The 17,517-nt window shown below is 34.0% G+C and overlaps 1 protein-coding gene across 1 annotated transcript; it reads left to right on the forward strand.

Annotated features, from left to right (window-relative positions):
- The first annotated feature begins 1,396 nt into the window (after positions 1-1,396).
- LOC109087231 (transmembrane protein 87A-like) lies at positions 1,397-12,813 on the forward strand. Its single transcript, XM_042737549.1, has 20 exons — positions 1,397-1,615; positions 2,551-2,611; positions 4,189-4,280; positions 4,367-4,501; positions 5,530-5,586; positions 5,684-5,737; positions 5,833-5,926; positions 6,013-6,074; positions 6,398-6,581; positions 7,032-7,110; positions 7,692-7,785; positions 8,484-8,555; positions 9,554-9,662; positions 9,745-9,803; positions 9,895-9,998; positions 10,107-10,180; positions 11,379-11,449; positions 11,805-11,857; positions 11,946-11,976; positions 12,525-12,813. The coding sequence occupies exons 1-20, from the start codon at positions 1,478-1,480 to the stop codon at positions 12,564-12,566; spliced, it is 1,665 nt and encodes a 554-aa protein (XP_042593483.1). The 5' UTR covers positions 1,397-1,477; the 3' UTR covers positions 12,567-12,813.
- The last annotated feature ends 4,704 nt before the right edge of the window (positions 12,814-17,517 follow it).

The following is a 17,517-nucleotide window of genomic DNA, read 5'->3' on the forward strand; positions in this document are numbered from 1 at the left end:
GGACAAGGCATTTTATATATATATATATATATATATATATAGTGATTTTTACATTTTAACTTGGAAGTTAAACTGACTGAAAAGCAGAATCTTTAGAGAAATCTACAGAAGTTTTTAAACGTGTGAAGTATTTTAATTACTGTACCTTCTGATTGAGGTACAATGATATCTGCATTAATTTGAGGTTGAGAGTGTGCCATTATTAATGCCATTATGAACAATATCTTATTAAATACTGCTAACAAAATAAAGTTTGCTTTAAAGTGCTGCCATAAGTGTTATGAAATGATAACTTGATCTAGTAATATTCTGAATTAACTATTAACCAGAAAGAGTTACAGGCTACAAAAGAATCATGTGCATTCATTTATTTCTATGAAAAAGATGACAAAGACTAACGTAACTAATATATCTCCAATCTGGGTAATTAAATACATAGGTAGCCTATTAAAACAAGGTAGGCTATTGACTATGTTTACAACTAAATTTTTGTATGTGACTGAGGAAAAAAGAAAAAGAAAGTTTTGAGTGCTAGAGCTGTGCTTGATAAGTAAGGGACCGTCTGACAATTCCACCGATTGGGTTTAAAACGTCCAATGTATTTTAACTAAAGTGACTTTTAACATTTAAAATAAAACATTTCCGAACTGTAACGCATGTATAACTCATAGTGATTTACTAAAGTTGGGATTTCTCCAATACCTTCATTCAAATATGCATTACAGTGCACAATTATGTTCATAAAAAACTACTGTAAGTACCCAAACTAAGGAATATATTTGCAAATATTTTACCTGTATTAAGTCAGTCTCTTAACTAAAAATGTACCACAGTCTTTGGAACAATTACAGTAATTGTTGACTAAAAATAATGATGTACTGTACGTACAGTAAGGGAGATATTGGCTAAATTTCACCTGTAGTAAGTCAGTCTGGCCACTAGGAATGTACTACAACCTTTGTGGAACATAAAAATCCCCTTATGGTGAATTACAGTAATTGTTTTCTAAGAATAATTATGTACTGTACGTACAGTAAGGGAGATATTGTCAAATTTTCACCTGTAGTAAGTCAGTCTTGTAACTACAAACGTACTACAACCATTGGAACACACACACAAAAAAACTTTTTGGTGATTTAAGCAATGGTTTTCTAAGAATAATGATGTACTGTAAATACAGTAAGGGAGATATTGTCTATGGGGGAGTTATTGTTTATGTATTTTTTTTGTTTTTGTATTTTAGGCATTTACTATGGCTTTTGTAGACATAATTTGATTATTTATTGGACTTCGTTTTGTACTGAGAGGTAAATTTGCAGACGGTCCCTAAAGCAGCCTATGCGAATATCTAGTGAATATCAAACCTAACTTTACCGCGAATGTACGCGCACCATCCGCTTTTTTGACGGCGTGACGTGTCACGCGCACAAGTGTGTGTGCGTGTGTGAGTGCGCGCGAGCATCTTTAAACGGTAAACATGGCCGACGGTAGCCGTCGGTATATACAGAACAGCAGCCGTTTGCTCATTTTTATTCCATTTCTCCTCATCACTTCATCATTAAATGGAGTTAGCGCCGCTCCAGAGATGGGCCTGTGGACTATTACAGTGCTTAATGTGAGTGTGGATGATGTTTATGATTATAAATGGATGAAAACGAGCGACGAGTCCAGACGCTAACAGCTAGCATTCGATAACAGGGCATCTTTAGTTCACGGATTATGTGATGTTTCTACGTTGCAATTATTAAGACAGTCTCTAGAAATTAATGACATATGAACGACACGTTATGAGACAGCTGTCAGAGTCATACAAATGATAAAACACGCTTAAACTGTGTCCATATGCTGTGTTTGCATGAGGACTAGCTCAATGCTGCGTGTGCAGCTCTACTAAACATAAGATCGTCTATTTTATTGTTATTATTTTTAATTTTGTCAGGTTCTACCCATTTGATCAAAAAGGTGTTAATCATTTAAACCATGTTTTTAATCATTTACAATTTCGTATGATCACTTCAAAGAGTATAGAAGCCCTATACTCTTTGATCACTTTTTCTTTTGTTTTAATATGCTGAACGATATTTATCCCATATTTCGACATTTTATTTTCACAAAAGTTATTTGAAACTATAAAGTAGACATTTTACATGCATATAATATGCGTTTTTAATGTATGTAAAAAAAAACAAAGAACATCTGTTACTGTTTATCTGTCATTTTACAGCCTAATAGCAATAAATGTAGCCTGCTGCTGCAGTGTAATATGCAAAATGAAGATTTTACTCAGTATAAAGGAATCATTTGTGTGTAATTTTTTTTTTTATGGCATCGAGCTGCGACGCTGTCACCTTTGATCGTTCATGATCTGTGTAAAGTTTGTGACAAGGTCTTATCAAATATTTAAAGGCCTGTCTAATTTCCCCCCCGAGGTTTCTAGTGGCTGCTACTGTAAGACAATGCCAGAACACACATGCTTAATTTACTACTGAGCACTTTCTACAGGAAAAACTGTAGAATGAATTTAACATTGTGTTTTCTTCTCTTTTCCAGACATCAAGACCTTTATTGTTGAGAAAAGCCATGTATAACAACACTGATATTCAACTAAGAGGTGTCTAATGTTGTTGTTTCTGTGTAGACTGAAGATAAAGCTTAAAGGAATAGATCATTAAAAAATGAAAAAATTCTGAACAGTTACTCATCTTCAGGCCATCCAAGATGTAGATGAATTTGTTTCTTCGTCTGATTTGGAGAAATGTAGCATTGCATCACTTGCTCACCAGTGGATCCTCTGCAGTGAATGGGTGCCGTCAGAATGAGAGTCCAAACAGCTGATAAAAACATCAGAATAATCCAATTTTTTTTAGGCTGGAATCTGTCAGTTACAGTAAAAAAAAAATACAGTACAGATCACAGCATGCCAACTTTAGCTGAATAAAAATACAACATATTTTTTTTTTTTTTTTTGTTGTTCTGAGAGATATTTTAAAATGTGCATTTTGTGTTTTGCACACATTTTATTCTTTTTTGTTTATTATTGATGCTTATTTTTTTTTAATTTTAATTTTTTTTTTTTTCATTTAAAAGTAGACATTTCACTCTCTATAGATTTATTTTTCATACACAGAGTTTCGAAGTTTCTCACTTAAATTCTCGGCAGAAAGCGCATCTTGTTTGCTTTAATTATTTTACAGAAGCGCAACGTCTCGTTGTTATTCTGAGTGCAAATTCGAAAGATTTTTTACGGATTCGAAAGATTTATTACTTTTATCTGTATGACCAAAAATTAGGTAGTATTTTAAGAGCAAGTGAGATCACCGGTGCCTCCATCTGTCCCACTGTGAGCACGCTGCTGTTCAGTTTCCACACACACTTCAATAGCGCACATTTCTGTAGGTTAACATTAGATTGAGCGGCCATGTAAAGTTGTTACTACATGCATCTTTTAGATGAAAAGCTATATTTGAGGTCTATGAATGATAGCTGGGCTTTTGGATGTCCTGCCCGATGTGGGCTACTTTATTACCACATAGACCAGCCGTTAACAATCTGACCGTCACGCGTACGTCATTCACTTAACCAGCCACACCAGAGCAAACAGGAGGAGAGCATCGAGAGACAGGGCAATTAGAATTGAGTCCAAAATTAAAATATAGGCCTACAGTTTATAGTTTATTTATTTAAAAAGTAGGCTATATTTGTGTATAAAGTTGGGGATCAAAGTGTTATTACGATTCCCGGTCCCGCCCGCTCACGCTGACATTTTTTCCTGTCCCGTCCCAATCCCGTGATTAATAGTGATTTTGTTTCCCGCGGGATTCCCAAAAAAATGTCAGCCTCTAATCCACTCCAGACCATCAAGACGTTTTAACTTCAAACCATTTCTTCTGGCCAAAATATGAGTCCGTAAAAGGAAGCAACAGACAAAAAAATTGCAGTCATGTGGATTATTGTGATGTTTTTATCAGCTGTTTGGACTCTCATTCTGACGGCACCCATTCACTGCAGAGCATCCATTGGTGAGCAAGTAATGCAATGCTACATTTCTCCAAACCTGACATCTTGGATGACCTGAGGATGAGTACATTTTCAGCAGATTTTCATTTTTGGTTAAACTACTTACTTCTTTAATAAACACATGTCCTGTATTGATTGCATAGTGAAATAAGGATCTCTTTCTCCTTGCAGTGGCATCATTTGGTTGTCCGGAGGAAGTGAGGTTCTCCATTAAGTGGTTTCTGAAATACTACCCCTGTCACAATGAGTACAGCAATATTGAAGTGAGTGGCAGCTGTTTGCTTCTGAAATCCTTAACGCATATGTGATACTCTTTGTTTGTTTATCACTTGTTTATTTGCTCGCTCAGGAGATGTATGAAAAGACGCCACTGATTCGAGGAACGAAGCTGGACCCGAACCCTCTCGGACCTGGAGAGTATGTTCAGCACACATACAGGGAGTTATCCTGCCGCAGTGACATGCACATGTTCCCCATGCTCAATGTACGTTCACACTGCTTGATTTCACTCAGTAATATATGCCCTATTTTCAGCTTGACCTATTTCGGTCACCTTTATTCAGAAAAATAAGCCACGGTCAGTGTTTTTAGCATTATTCATATTCTATTATATTCTACCATATTTACTCATATTTTGAATAAGATTTAAATTTGATGCCTTTCAGTTTTTTAATTTTAATTTGAGTCATTTTGTTATGTGCTTTTGTTATTTCTATGTGTTTTATATGTTTGTGTGTGTATGTATGTGTGTGTATATATATATACACTACCGTTCAAAAGTTTAGGATCAGTAAGTCTTGTAATGTTTTTAAAATAAGTCCTCTTATTCTTATCAGGCTTGCAGAGGCTGCATACAGAAAAAAAGTAATTTGATGTTATTAAAATAATAAAATACCGGTATTTTAATATAAAAAAAACAGTGACATCGTTGCAGAAATGCTTATTTACCGCCCCCATCCGCAGTGCACACACACAGAGCATGATCACCCCACACGGTGAACCAAAATAACCCGGAATGGGCAGCCATTTATCTGCGCGCCCGGGCGAGCAGTTTGTATTTTAAGGTCATAAGTCCGTGGTATTAAAATATAATTTATTTCGGTCGATGCACAACCTTCGATGAACTCTCTAACCATTTCCCCCATCAGTCTATTTTACTCCAGTAAAAATTTCTGTGATGGCAAGCACCATGATCCCTTACTTCCAGTAAAAATTTTCCTACACATGATCCTTAAGAAATGTTCTAATATGCTGATTTATTGTTAGAATTATCAATGTCGGCAACAGCTGTGTGCACAGACACAGTGATATTTCTTAAAATGATTAAAATCATCAATGAAACATAATTCAACAAATACTAACCTGATGCATGCTTACAATTATAGATCACAAAAATGTGATGTGATGTTTTCAGCCTCTTTCTCAACTTCCTGACAATTGACTGATGTTAATCTAGATTTCATAATTGCATCTTAAGAGGTTCATTGTTGTCTGTTACACGTTTATCTGCAGAAATCAAAAGCAGAACCAAAACCCGTGAGCCCGGCTCAGTTGGAAGGCGAGTTACAGGTAAAACTGTTGACTAATGTTCCCGTTTCAAAAGCTGCTTGTTTTCAAAAAACTCAAAAAGACCAATATATTTTTCTTTGGCTTTAAAAAAAAAAAGGATGAGAGTTTCACAAGTGCTTCTGTTGCTGAGGCTGGTTCATACAGAACAAAGGTAAGACATTCTGAGATAGAATCTATGGGGTATTTGGCGACAGCAATAAATTGAGAGTTTGTTGAGTAATGCACATAATTTCTTTGTTGGTAAAGGAACATGTGATTTTTACGACCTGGAAGGACGGGCCATACCTGCTGGTAGTGCAGATCAATTCAAGCAAACAGGATGCCAACTGGAATTTAACCTGTAAGCCTAATTACCTTATCTGCTCTTATCGTAGATGTCTGAATATGTAGCTGTGCTCATGCTATCTTATCTGAATTGTGTTTCAGTCAGTGTTGTGATGAAGGGAGCTCACGGCTATCTCTCCGTCACCGAATGGCCTCTCATGATCGTAAGTTGTTTAGATGCTCATCGGCTTTTATCAGTGTTTATAACGGAGTGCTAGGGGTTTGTGGAAGAGTTTAGAGAAAATCAAAGATAATTAAATAAAAAATTCAAATGGTTAAAAGAAATTATATCACAATGAAATCAGAATGAACAAGTATTGTTTTTAATTGAATATTGCATTTATAAATGTATTATATATTTATTACATGTATTATATTCAATAATAAATTAACAAGCGATAACAATCCAATCAATTCCTGATGGACAAAATTCTATGATAATATCTTTGCATGATTTCGTATGTGTTTCTGCCTCTCTTTTCTTCAGTTCTACATGGTGATGTGTGTGGTGTACATCCTGTACGCTCTGCTGTGGTTCGTCTGGGCGTCCTGCTACTGGAAAGACCTGCTGAGGATCCAGTTCTGGATTGCAGGAGTCATATTCTTGGGCATGATAGAGAAGGCCGTTTTCTGTGCTGAATATCAGAACACTAACAACGTGGGCTCTGCATGTTAGTCAAAATACACTCTTTATTTCTCAGTTTCAACTGTTAGATTCATATGATGTGGAAAATATTTTTTGGACTTTTGTGTCACGTGTAAAAACCGTCTGAATGTCATTGCATAAGATAAAACAGTGTAATCTAGAATCTTTTTGTAATTTTAGTGCATGGACAATATTTTGAGTTTTCAGTTTAAAACACAAAGTGTCGCAATAACTTTGTCTTAATTTTTAGCACTAGATAGATGTTTTATTTTATCATTTAATTTGTAACCTTTCTTTAAAATGAATGACACCTGGATCGGTATTTTGTTGTCTAATGCGGTGACATTCAGACATTTTAATTAGTCTGCATCAGGCATCATACTGGCGTTTAGTGTGTATGTGTCTTAAATTATGTTTTTTTATGTTTATAGGTTTAATTTTTTTTTATTGTTGAATCTCTTTGTCTTCTCTCCAGCTCAGGGTCTGCTGATCTTTGCCGAGCTCATCTCTGCTCTGAAGAGGACTCTGGCGAGTCTGGGCTACGGCATTGTCAAGTGAGTAATGAAAGCATTGATCGGCAGATTTCAGGATCATTAAAGGAATAGTTCACCCCCCAAAAAAGAGAAAATTTGTTGATAATGTACTCAGGCCATCCAAGATATAGATGGATTTGTTTCTTCATCTGATTTGAAGAAATGTAGCATTGCATCAATTTCTCAGCAATGGATGCTCTGTAGTGAATGGGGAGTCCAAACAGCTGATAAAAACATCACAATAATCCACAAGTAATCCACAGCTCTCCAGTCAGTCAATTAATGTCTTGTGAAGTGAAAAGCTGTGTGTTTGTAAGAAACAAATCCATCAAGACGTTTTTGCTTCCATCTGAAATACAAATCCATAATATTGACTACTCCAGTAAAAAAGTAATCACATCTGAATCAGGAGAGAAATATATACAGATCAAGCACCATTTGCAATCAAAGAAATTATAATGTATTATGTATTAAATATTTTTTATTTTGAATGTTTTGGTGTGAGTGGGGGATGTGGTTTTTTACATTGTTATGAATTATCATGTTTGGATGAAGTGTACATTTGGGTGGTTTTAGAGACTGATGTTTTTGTGTTTTCTCAGGCCGCGCTTGGGCACCGTCATGCACAGAGTGGTGGGTCTGGGTGTGCTTTACTTCGCATTTGCTGCAATTGAGGGCATTCTGAGGATCACTGGGGTAAAGCTGACATCCTGGTTCTTTTTAAACTATTTTGTTATGCAGTTGCATAATATAAACAGCCATTTTGTCAAATAACTGTCAATTATAGACTTTATTTGTTGTGAATAATGAGTGTGATTGGTGTTGATCTGTAAGGGTCGAGATAATGGACCAGCCCTCGTCACATGCGTTATACTAGCTGTGTTTGATTCTTCTGCTCTCTGGTTCATATCCTTCCGACGGGCCTATCAAGCCTGTTCCATTATGAAGACTTCATTTAATTAGCTGAATTATACCAAACCAACTAGATTTTAAAGTTATAATTCAGTCATCATTTAGTCACCCTCATCTCAACGTTCTGTTGAACACAGAAGATATTTTAAAGAATGTTGGTAACCAAACAGTTGTTTTTTGTTTTATTTTGTTTTTTTTTTGTAGTAGTTGGTGGGAAAAATGGTTTGGTTGCCAGCATTATTCATTCTTGCCAGAATTTTCATTTTTGGGTGAACTGTTTTAACTAATTCTGTCATTTACAAATGTGAATTATTTCTTGCAGACTATAACCATGCAGTTGAAAAACATTTAAATGGTGCTTATTCCTTTAAGTGTAATTTTTAGTTTCATTGTCATCTGTTTTTCAGTTTTTGTAGTGGTGAAGGACCTGTTCCTATTGTTCCCTATTCCTTATTTTTCCCACCTCTGTGCATCTCTCTCAGGCTAAAGACTCTGACCTGACCCTGCTAGCCAACATTCCCCTGGCTCTGCTTGACTCCTCTCTGTGTTGGTGGATATCCTTTTGGGACGCTGTGTGTGTGTCTTTGCCCCTGCATAGTCTGTCTATTGGGCAGTATTTTATTCCTGCATGATGCCTTATTTATGGAGGTCTTGTTTTATTTTCTTATTTGCCTTTTAGACCCGAAGACTTTCCTTCTATGCATTATTGTATATATTGATAATTTTCGGCATTATATCTGTGCCTATGTGCGATGCTGTTGATTACCATAGACATTTCAGTATGTGTTTACTGTAAATATCCAGTGGAAGATGGTGCATTTTAGCACTGCAAATATGCTATTAAATTAAGATATATTTTTTAAATTTTTATTCAACAGGAATGCATTACATTTATCAAAATTGACAGTAAAGATATTTAAAATTTATATTTCAAATAAAATTAAACCTGATTAAAACCACAGTTTTCATAAAATTATGAAGTGGCACAATTGTTTTTAACACTGATAATAATCAGAAATGTTTCTTGAGCAGCAAATCCTCATATTAGAATGATTTCTGAAGGATCATGTGACACTGAAGACTGGAGTAATGATGCTGAAAATTCAGCTTTGTATCACAGGAATACATTTCCTTTTTAAAATATATTCAAACAGAAAAAATTTGGATTTTTTCTATTTGTAATGTGTTTTTTATAATTTTATTGATGTTTTGGTGGGAATACTATTTTTTTTAATGTTTTTTTATTAAAATAAATTAAGTCCACGGCCAAAAATAATATTTTAATATTATATATAATATTTAACTATGTTATAAATAATATGCATATCATATTATAATAAGTATAACAGTCGAAACTGTGTGGTAGTTGCATATTCTCAACATTATTCTGTAGTTCTGTCTGCTTATCACAAGTCTATTCTAGTGAATGTAGGTTTCATGTTATTATTTTGTCTGTGGTAATTGACAGCATGCTACATAAGAATTATTAGGTTATGTTAACTTGTTATATTCCTAGTCTATTCCTAGACTCAATTCCTTGACTATATCGCACATATTTGTCAGTCTGGCACAAACCATTAAGACTCTGAAACTCAGAAGAAACCCAGTGAAGTTGTCTTTGTACAGACACTTCACCAACACGCTCATCTTTGCTGTTCTCGGTGAGTAAAAGCATGAAATGTCGCTGAATACAGTGCAATAGTTAAACCCAGTCAAAGGTGACTGATATCTGCCGTGTTTCAGCCTCCATTATTTTCATGGTTTGGACAACGAAGAAGTTCCGATTGGCAGCCTGTCAGGCGGTGAGTATCTGAACTCTCTGAGATTACAGCTCTGCTCTGATTGGAGCAGAACCAAATGATTTAAAACTGGTTCCTGTGTGTTTCTGAGCAGGACTGGATGGAGCTGTGGGTGGATGATGCCTTCTGGAGGTTCCTCTTCTCTATCATACTGCTGGTCATCATGTTTCTGTGGAGGCCGTCTGCCAACAATCAAAGGCAAGCATCCTGAAGATATCATGTTTCTTCCAAATCCTAGTCAGCTGTCTTGCTCTCTATCTTCTAAAGCAGCGTCCTGACCGCATGCATGTGCTCTGTGTGTTGTAGGTATGCGTTCACACCGCTTATTGATGACTCAGACGATGAGGAGATTGAAGAGTTCATGGTGTCTGCAAACATCGGTAGGGCCTTATGAAATCAGTTTTATTTTTTATTTTTTTTCAGTTTTTATTTTTTTTTTTTTTTTTTCATTTTTTTTTTTTTTGTTTTTTTTTTTTCTCCTTTTTAATAGTTAAATTTAAATTGTATTAATCAAAAAGCATGTCTAATTAATTAAAATTTTTTATTATTTTTTTTATTGTTTGTACATTTTCAATTTTTTTATTATAATTTTTAATAAATTACATGTTTAGGGACCTATGAAATGTTTTATTTTTTTTCTCACCATATTTTCTGTTGTTACCAAATTCTGTGTTTTAGCATGTCTAATTATTTGAATACATAAAAAAAAACTTAATTTATTCATTTCTTTCTTGAAGTAGCCTTATGATTTTTTTCCCCTCAAATTATTTTTCTTGTTATCAAACGAAGGCTTTAAACGTTTATTTCATTTATCTTTTAATTATTGAAAATTAAGCCATCTTTATTTTTTGGCAAACAAAGGGGATTACTATTAAAATTAAAACATGGAAGAAATGTTGTGTGATTATTCCTTTAAAATTAATGTTTGTTTCATTTCAGTAGTAGTAGTAGGCTATGTACTGAAAAATAGTAATAGGCACAATGTCTTCAAATCAAACTGGACTTTTATTTTGACGGGTTGCCGTGAATACCTTTACAGTTCTGTGTATGTGATATGACGCTAGTTTTACTCAAATCAAACGGTCAAATGCTCATGAAGTGACTCTCAGAGCAGTTCTGGAGATGTTCTTCATGTGTTTACGTCCTCATTTAGTGAGACAGCAGAGACTGAAATCACTGCGAGGGTCACGCACGCTTCAGTATGAAACCGCGCTTCTGCACCATTCATTAACAGAGACACGCAGAACAAGCAGGATTCATATTTAAATCGACTTTTGCGGCTTAATATTTACAGATACTAGTCCATATCATAATTTAAGTGTAATGACCAACTTTTGATTAATTCATTCAAAATTTGACAAATTCCGTGACATTCCGCATTAAACTGTGAACTCGGATTTTATGACTGGATTCCGCGATTCCTTCTGGGTTTTCCACTTCGCGCTCTACATCAGTCAGTCACAATTTTTTTTTTTTTGTGTCTGTATGTCTTGAGGTTTTCACTGTGTTATTGTACTGTATGGAAACTTTGTTACATGAAAATTGTGGGTTAATTAATATGCACATGTTCATCCTCAGCTGATGGGATAAAGTTGAGGGCAGCTAAGACAGAAACCAATGGAACAGTGAAGCCTGCAGCAGCCAATCCGGTCAGAGTTCATTTGTATTATTGGAACAGTGAAGCCTGCAGCAGCCAATCCGGTCAGAGTTCATTTGTCACTGCTGGTTATATATGCTCTATATAATTGTGTATGTGACAAATAAAAAATCTTGAATCTTGATGCAGCAGCCAATCCGGTCAGAGTTCATTTGTATTATTTTAATGTTTTTTAAGAAATCATTTTATACTGCAAGATTACATTGAATTGATTAAAAGATTTATATTTCAAATAAGTTATTTTTTTTTACCTTTTATTTGGCAGAGAATCCTCAATAAATAAAATCGTAAATATCACTAAATGGAATAAATGTTAAGTAATAAAATGAAATATTTGATTGTTTCAGGATGAAGATTTGAAGTGGGTGGAGGAGAATATTCCTACCTCTCTGTCTGATGTGTAGGTTGTTTTCTGTTTGCTGTTAGCAAGAAAAAGCTTCCCTTGTAAGTTTGTAATTATTCACACAATTATTCACTTTTATTTTCAGAGCTCTTCCTGTTCTTCTCGACTCAGATGAGGTATGCAAAACTTTATTTCTATCTTAATTTTGTTTCTGCTGTGATTTTAATTTTTTTTTTTTTTTTTATTTTTTTTTTTTTTTTTTTATGTTGTTATTGTGTGATTGGTGGGATACGTTGGGGATACAGTTTCATTACTTTAAATAAAATAATTGTTAACCTAAAATACATAATAAAACGTATTTTATCTCCGCTAGTTTTACCAATGAAACGTTTTTCATTTAGTTGAATTTAGTTTAATCCCCCAACAATGAAAATTCTCAATTTTTTGTTTTTGGGTGAACTAACCCTTTAACTAAAACTCTATAGAAATACCAAAAAAAAAAAAAAATGACAAAGCAGCAACATAAGTAAAACTTTAACATGGAAATGAACATAAAAAAATATTAATAAATTCATCAGTGAAGTATCTAGTGATATTTAGTATCTCGTGACACTAAAATAACATGGTCTAGTTTCCTTTGTTAAATTCACTTATATGTGTTTGTGGAACATTTCCATCATCCATCATGAATAAGTGAGTTAATCAAGGCCTGTTTCTCACACAGGAGATCATGACCACCAAGTATGAGATGTCTAAAATGGAGTGAGCTCGAGAAAGCGCTGCAGCTGAAGCAAACCTCCAGAGATCCACCAAACCGCTGCTCCTGTAACTGGCACCTGACCCTCACCGGAGAGAGTCACAGACTCAGACTGTTTCCTTCCTTTGGTCCGGACGGTTGGCGGCTTTTGGGTAAATTGAAGGAATCGCGCTGAAGAGGTGGACGCATCCTAGCTGATCTAGACGCAGTACTACCTGAACTTTGTTGAGGTGTTACCTCTGTTTTTTTTTTTCTACGTAAGATGTTTATGACGTCATTAATCTGTATAAAGAGGTGACGGTTTATCTTTATAAACTGTTGTGAGGACAAACCTGTCAAAATTGTGAGCGAGTATTCAAATGGGTGAAACCATTCTTAGTGCTGGTTTTTGTTTGTGTGTGTGTGTGTGTGTGTGTGTGTGTGTGTGTGTGTGTGTCACTCCATCCTGAAAAACACTGAACTTCAAGTTGACCAAAGCGTCTTCTCCGTTTCTATAAGTTAGTTTTTGGCTGTATACAAAGTGTTATTTCAGACATTTTGTCTGTGTTTTCAGTACATGATGTGAATTGTAGAATGTCTGTTGGTGTGTGCGGTTTGTTTGTGAGTTTGTGCAGGGAGTACTTTAAATGGGAAGAATGATTCATTATATATTCTGAATAATTTTATGAAGTTGTTTTGATTTGTAGAGAGCCCAGCTTAACTTTTCTTACTTAAAAGGAGAATTCATCCGAAAATTAAGATTGTTGTTATTTAGTCACCCTCGCGTCGACTCAAACCTGCATGCTGTTATTTATGGGAGAACGTTTTGGCCACAAGAGTAAAAAAAATTCAAAATAAGGTAATTGCATCTTTTTATTTTCAAATTCAGAAATTTTTTCTCACACTTCTGAGATATAAACAAGATATAAACTTTCTAGCAATTTCTGGTTTACATCTCGTAATTAAAAAAAGGGAATTGCGACATTTTATCTCATAATTCTGATTTTTTTTCTTTGTTGCAATTTACATCTCACTTTACTTCTCAAATGCGAGTTTATATCTTGCAGTTTTGAGTTTATATCTTAAAGTTCTAAGTTTATACCTTGTAATTCTGAGGTAAAAAGTCAGAATTGTGATATATGAACTTTGAATTGTGAGGAAAAATCACAATTGTTTGATAAATTCACAATTACCTTTTTTTTTTCTTTTTTAATCATGTGGCAGAAACAGAAGTTTTAAAGCAAAATTTGTAATGCATACAACTTTCGTAGTGCACTATAATTCCTGGTCTTGTGAAATAATATGAAAGCTTTGTGTGAGGAACAGAGCAAAATTGAAACCTCTATTGGCCAAAAACTTTACCTCTCACAGCGTGAAATCTGAGTGAGGTTTGAGAGCAGTAAATAAATTACATTTTGGTCTGTTTCTTCCAGAAAACCATTGAGTTGAAATGTAGCGCATTTTATGATGCATTTTTTGGAGCTTTAACTTTAATTGTATGCAAAGACGTAACATGAAGACTTGCGGCTTTTGAATTTAATTTGTAGTGTAGTGCTGTCAAATGATTAATCGCGATTAATTGCATCCAAAATAAAAGTTTTTGTTTACATAATATATGTGTGTATACTGTGTATATTCATTATGTATAAATTCAAACACGTGCATGTATATATTTAAGAAAAATATGCTATGTTTATATATTATATTTATATATAACATAAAATATAATAATTTAAATGTATATACATGTAAATATTTTCTAAATATATACTATATAGGCATATTAAACAATACACGTACATATAGTATGTAAAAAAAAAAACTTATTTTGGATGTGATTAATCGTTTAAACACTAATTTGAAGATCTAGATATATGGGTTTGAAACAACATTAGGGTGTTTTTTTAATTTTTGGGTGAAAAATTATTTTAAATGCATTTGTTTTTCTTTTTGAGGAAGAGTGTATGTATCTCGGATCTCTGTGTAGATGCATACTGAAGCCTTAACTCACTTCTGTCCTTGTTTTGCTGTATCGCAGTAAAATCATCACTTTGCCTTTTCTGCCCCGGACTCGGTTGTATGGAAGTATTATGGGAAGCAAAATTAATTTTGAAATGTAATATGCAAAGTGAAAAAATTGTAAGGCCTTGCAAAATTGTGAGGCGTTTTGATTTTTTCATTTTATTATGTCATATGTTTTTTTTTTTTAAAGGGTTCACAATCTCCCAAAGGTGACAAAAAATGTTTGATAATACAGTTGAACGTGAAAGTGTCATTTTGTCTGTTCTGTGAAAACTAATAGTGATCATATTAATATACATCGATTTAAGGGCACAAAAAAACACTTCATAAATCTATTTTTATTGTGTGTTTTTTTATATATATTTGGAGGTAGGCTGCCTTCATCTACATTCACTTTAATTAAAGCAGCGTGAACATCCTTATAGTTATCCTTTTGTTTTCCATCAAAGAAAAAAAGTCATATGCGTTGGAACGACATTATATTTCATATGTATTATTATCATCATCTATATTTCCAGGAAGGCCACAAGGGGGCATCCCTAACTAAGTGGTAAGTACAGCACGTCGTCTTGTACTTGATCAAAACAAAGGATGTTATTCTGTCCATTTCTTTATGATTTATACACGTTCTGCGCATCCGCTAATGCTCAGTAAAGCATTTTGACTGTGGAGCTTTCATTTTAACCCATCTGCTTATCTCTAATAAGATTAAAAACATTATAAATGTCTTTACTACCCGTTTTAATCAATTTAATGCATCCTTGCTGAATACAAGTGTTAAATAAGTAAATTCAGCATCAGAGCTTTGTTGTTATTTTCATTAACTTGGGCCCAGTTTCACAGACGGGGCTTAACTTAGTTCTGATAAAAAAAAAAAAAAAATACTACAGAAAAACAAATGTTACATGTGTGCATCTTGAGACAGCAATGGCACTGACATATTTTAAGATATGTCAGAGCAAGATATTTTCAGTTGAGACTGTTGTCTTGAGCCTTGTCTATAAAAACAGGGGTTTATGAACTAAAAAATAAATAAAATAAAATAAAATAAGGATTTACAGAGTATTACAAATTTTCCTCATCTATCTCTCTGGTACTTGGGCCTAAGGTAAAGTTTAATAAAAAAATGAAATAATAATGTAATTAATTATTAATAATTAATTGTATAAAATAATAAAAACTACAATAAGTTTAAAAAATGAATAATGACAAAAACTCATAAAATTACTAAAACTTTAACTGAAATATATAAATAAATAAAAATATTCAAAATATCAATAAAACCTATAATAGTTTCTCAATTATACTAAAACAACACTTGCCACAAAACATCCACAAGTCCGTAAGAGTCTTTGAGCTAATCTGTGAACTTTGAGTCTGAAACCGAGGGACATGCCAAACAAACACAATCGCACCATGACCAGAACTAAACATAGTCAAGATAACAATCCACTTTCCAATGGCAAGCACATGTGCTTTTACTGATGCATGACCCCCCCCCCTCCTAATTTGTACCATCTTATTTTGCAGTCCAGTCCAAAAAACAAAGACTTAATTTATGAAAACACACACACACTCAAACTCTGAGAGAAACACCTCAACAACCGACAGGTTTACTGGGTTCACAAGCATCTCAAACTATTACAGAATTACTACATTATGTTAAATTCCTCACACAGAGTTACTGTATCACAGGGCTTCAGAAAAATAAGACTTGAAAAATAATACACATATATGGATCGCTGTAAATATAGTGACTGTATGCTTTCAGTGTATGGAAAAGAGCAGTGTGAACATTTCTGAAAACCATCAGTGTTTCCCAGAAGAAAGCCGTGCAGGTTTGGAGCGACACGAGGGTGAGTAAATACTTTCTTTGCTTATCACTCCTTCCCGCAAAATGTCGATGTTTATTGCTTGTAGTGAAAGTTAAATTATGTCTTGGGCCGTTCAGTTTTCTCTGGCAAATCTCACTGTACTTAAAACCTTTTGAGAGTTTCAAACTGAGCCGTTGGACCGGGAGTAGAAATGTTCCTCAGTGATTATGCAAAGATTTTACAGCTGAAGTGCACTGTCATTATAAAACAGCACCCGAGCGTCCTGTGAACATGTGCTTCTGGAAGCTTGTGGCTCTTTTGATCTTCTGAGAGAGAGAAGGCACTGGACAGCCACATGTGCTTAACATTAGGCCTACTGTCCATTTCTCTTTCTAGCAGACAAGTAATTGACAAACACTGAGAAATGCTCTTTAATTTCTTGATTGTTGTTGTTCCTTGCATTCTTCTTAAGGTCACATGCATTTTTTTTTATGACAATTGTTTTTGTTAAATTAGATTTTGATTCTGAACATTTTTGCCCTTTCAGTACTCATTTAAACTAAAATATGAGATCGCTCCTCACCGAAGTTGGAGTTTGGTGTCTTTTCTGCTCACCAAGGTTGCATTTATTTGATAAACCATACCATAACAACCGTAATATTGTGAAATATTATTGCCATTTTAAATAACTGTTTTCTATTTAATTATATTTTAAAATGTAATTTATTCCTGTGATACAAAGCTGAATTTTCAGCATCATTACTCCAGTATTCCTTCAGAAATCATGCTGATATGCTGATTTGTTGCTCAAAAAAAAAAAAACAATTAATTATGTAAATGTAATTAAATGTTATTATCAACTGCTTCATATTTTTGTGGAAACTGTCATTTTTCTTAATGTTTCTTTGATGAACAAAGTAAAAAAAACAAAACAGAAATGTAATGTTTGTAATATTTGTTATATTATAAATGTATTTGCTGTCACGTTTGGTCACTTTAATGCATCCTTTCTGAAAAAGTTTTAATTTCTTAAAAAAATAAAACCCTAAATGTTTGAATGGTAGTGTATATGCTAATTAACTTAAAGGCACAGTTCACCAAAAAATTTAAGTTTTATCAATGTTTACTCACTCTCATTTTGCACG

Source organism: Cyprinus carpio, chromosome B13, assembly GCF_018340385.1.
Source record: "Cyprinus carpio isolate SPL01 chromosome B13, ASM1834038v1, whole genome shotgun sequence".
Lineage (NCBI taxonomy): Eukaryota > Metazoa > Chordata > Actinopteri > Cypriniformes > Cyprinidae > Cyprinus > Cyprinus carpio.

Coding starts and splice junctions, on each gene's coding strand:
- LOC109087231 (XM_042737549.1), top strand. CDS start 1,478: ATGGCCGACGGTAGCCGTCGGTATATACAGAACAGCAGCCGTTTGCTC. Junction 4,281..4,366: donor ATGAGTACAGCAATATTGAA/GTGAGTGGCAGC, acceptor TTGCTCGCTCAG/GAGATGTATGAAAAGACGCC. Junction 6,582..7,031: donor TAACAACGTGGGCTCTGCAT/GTTAGTCAAAAT, acceptor TCTTCTCTCCAG/CTCAGGGTCTGCTGATCTTT.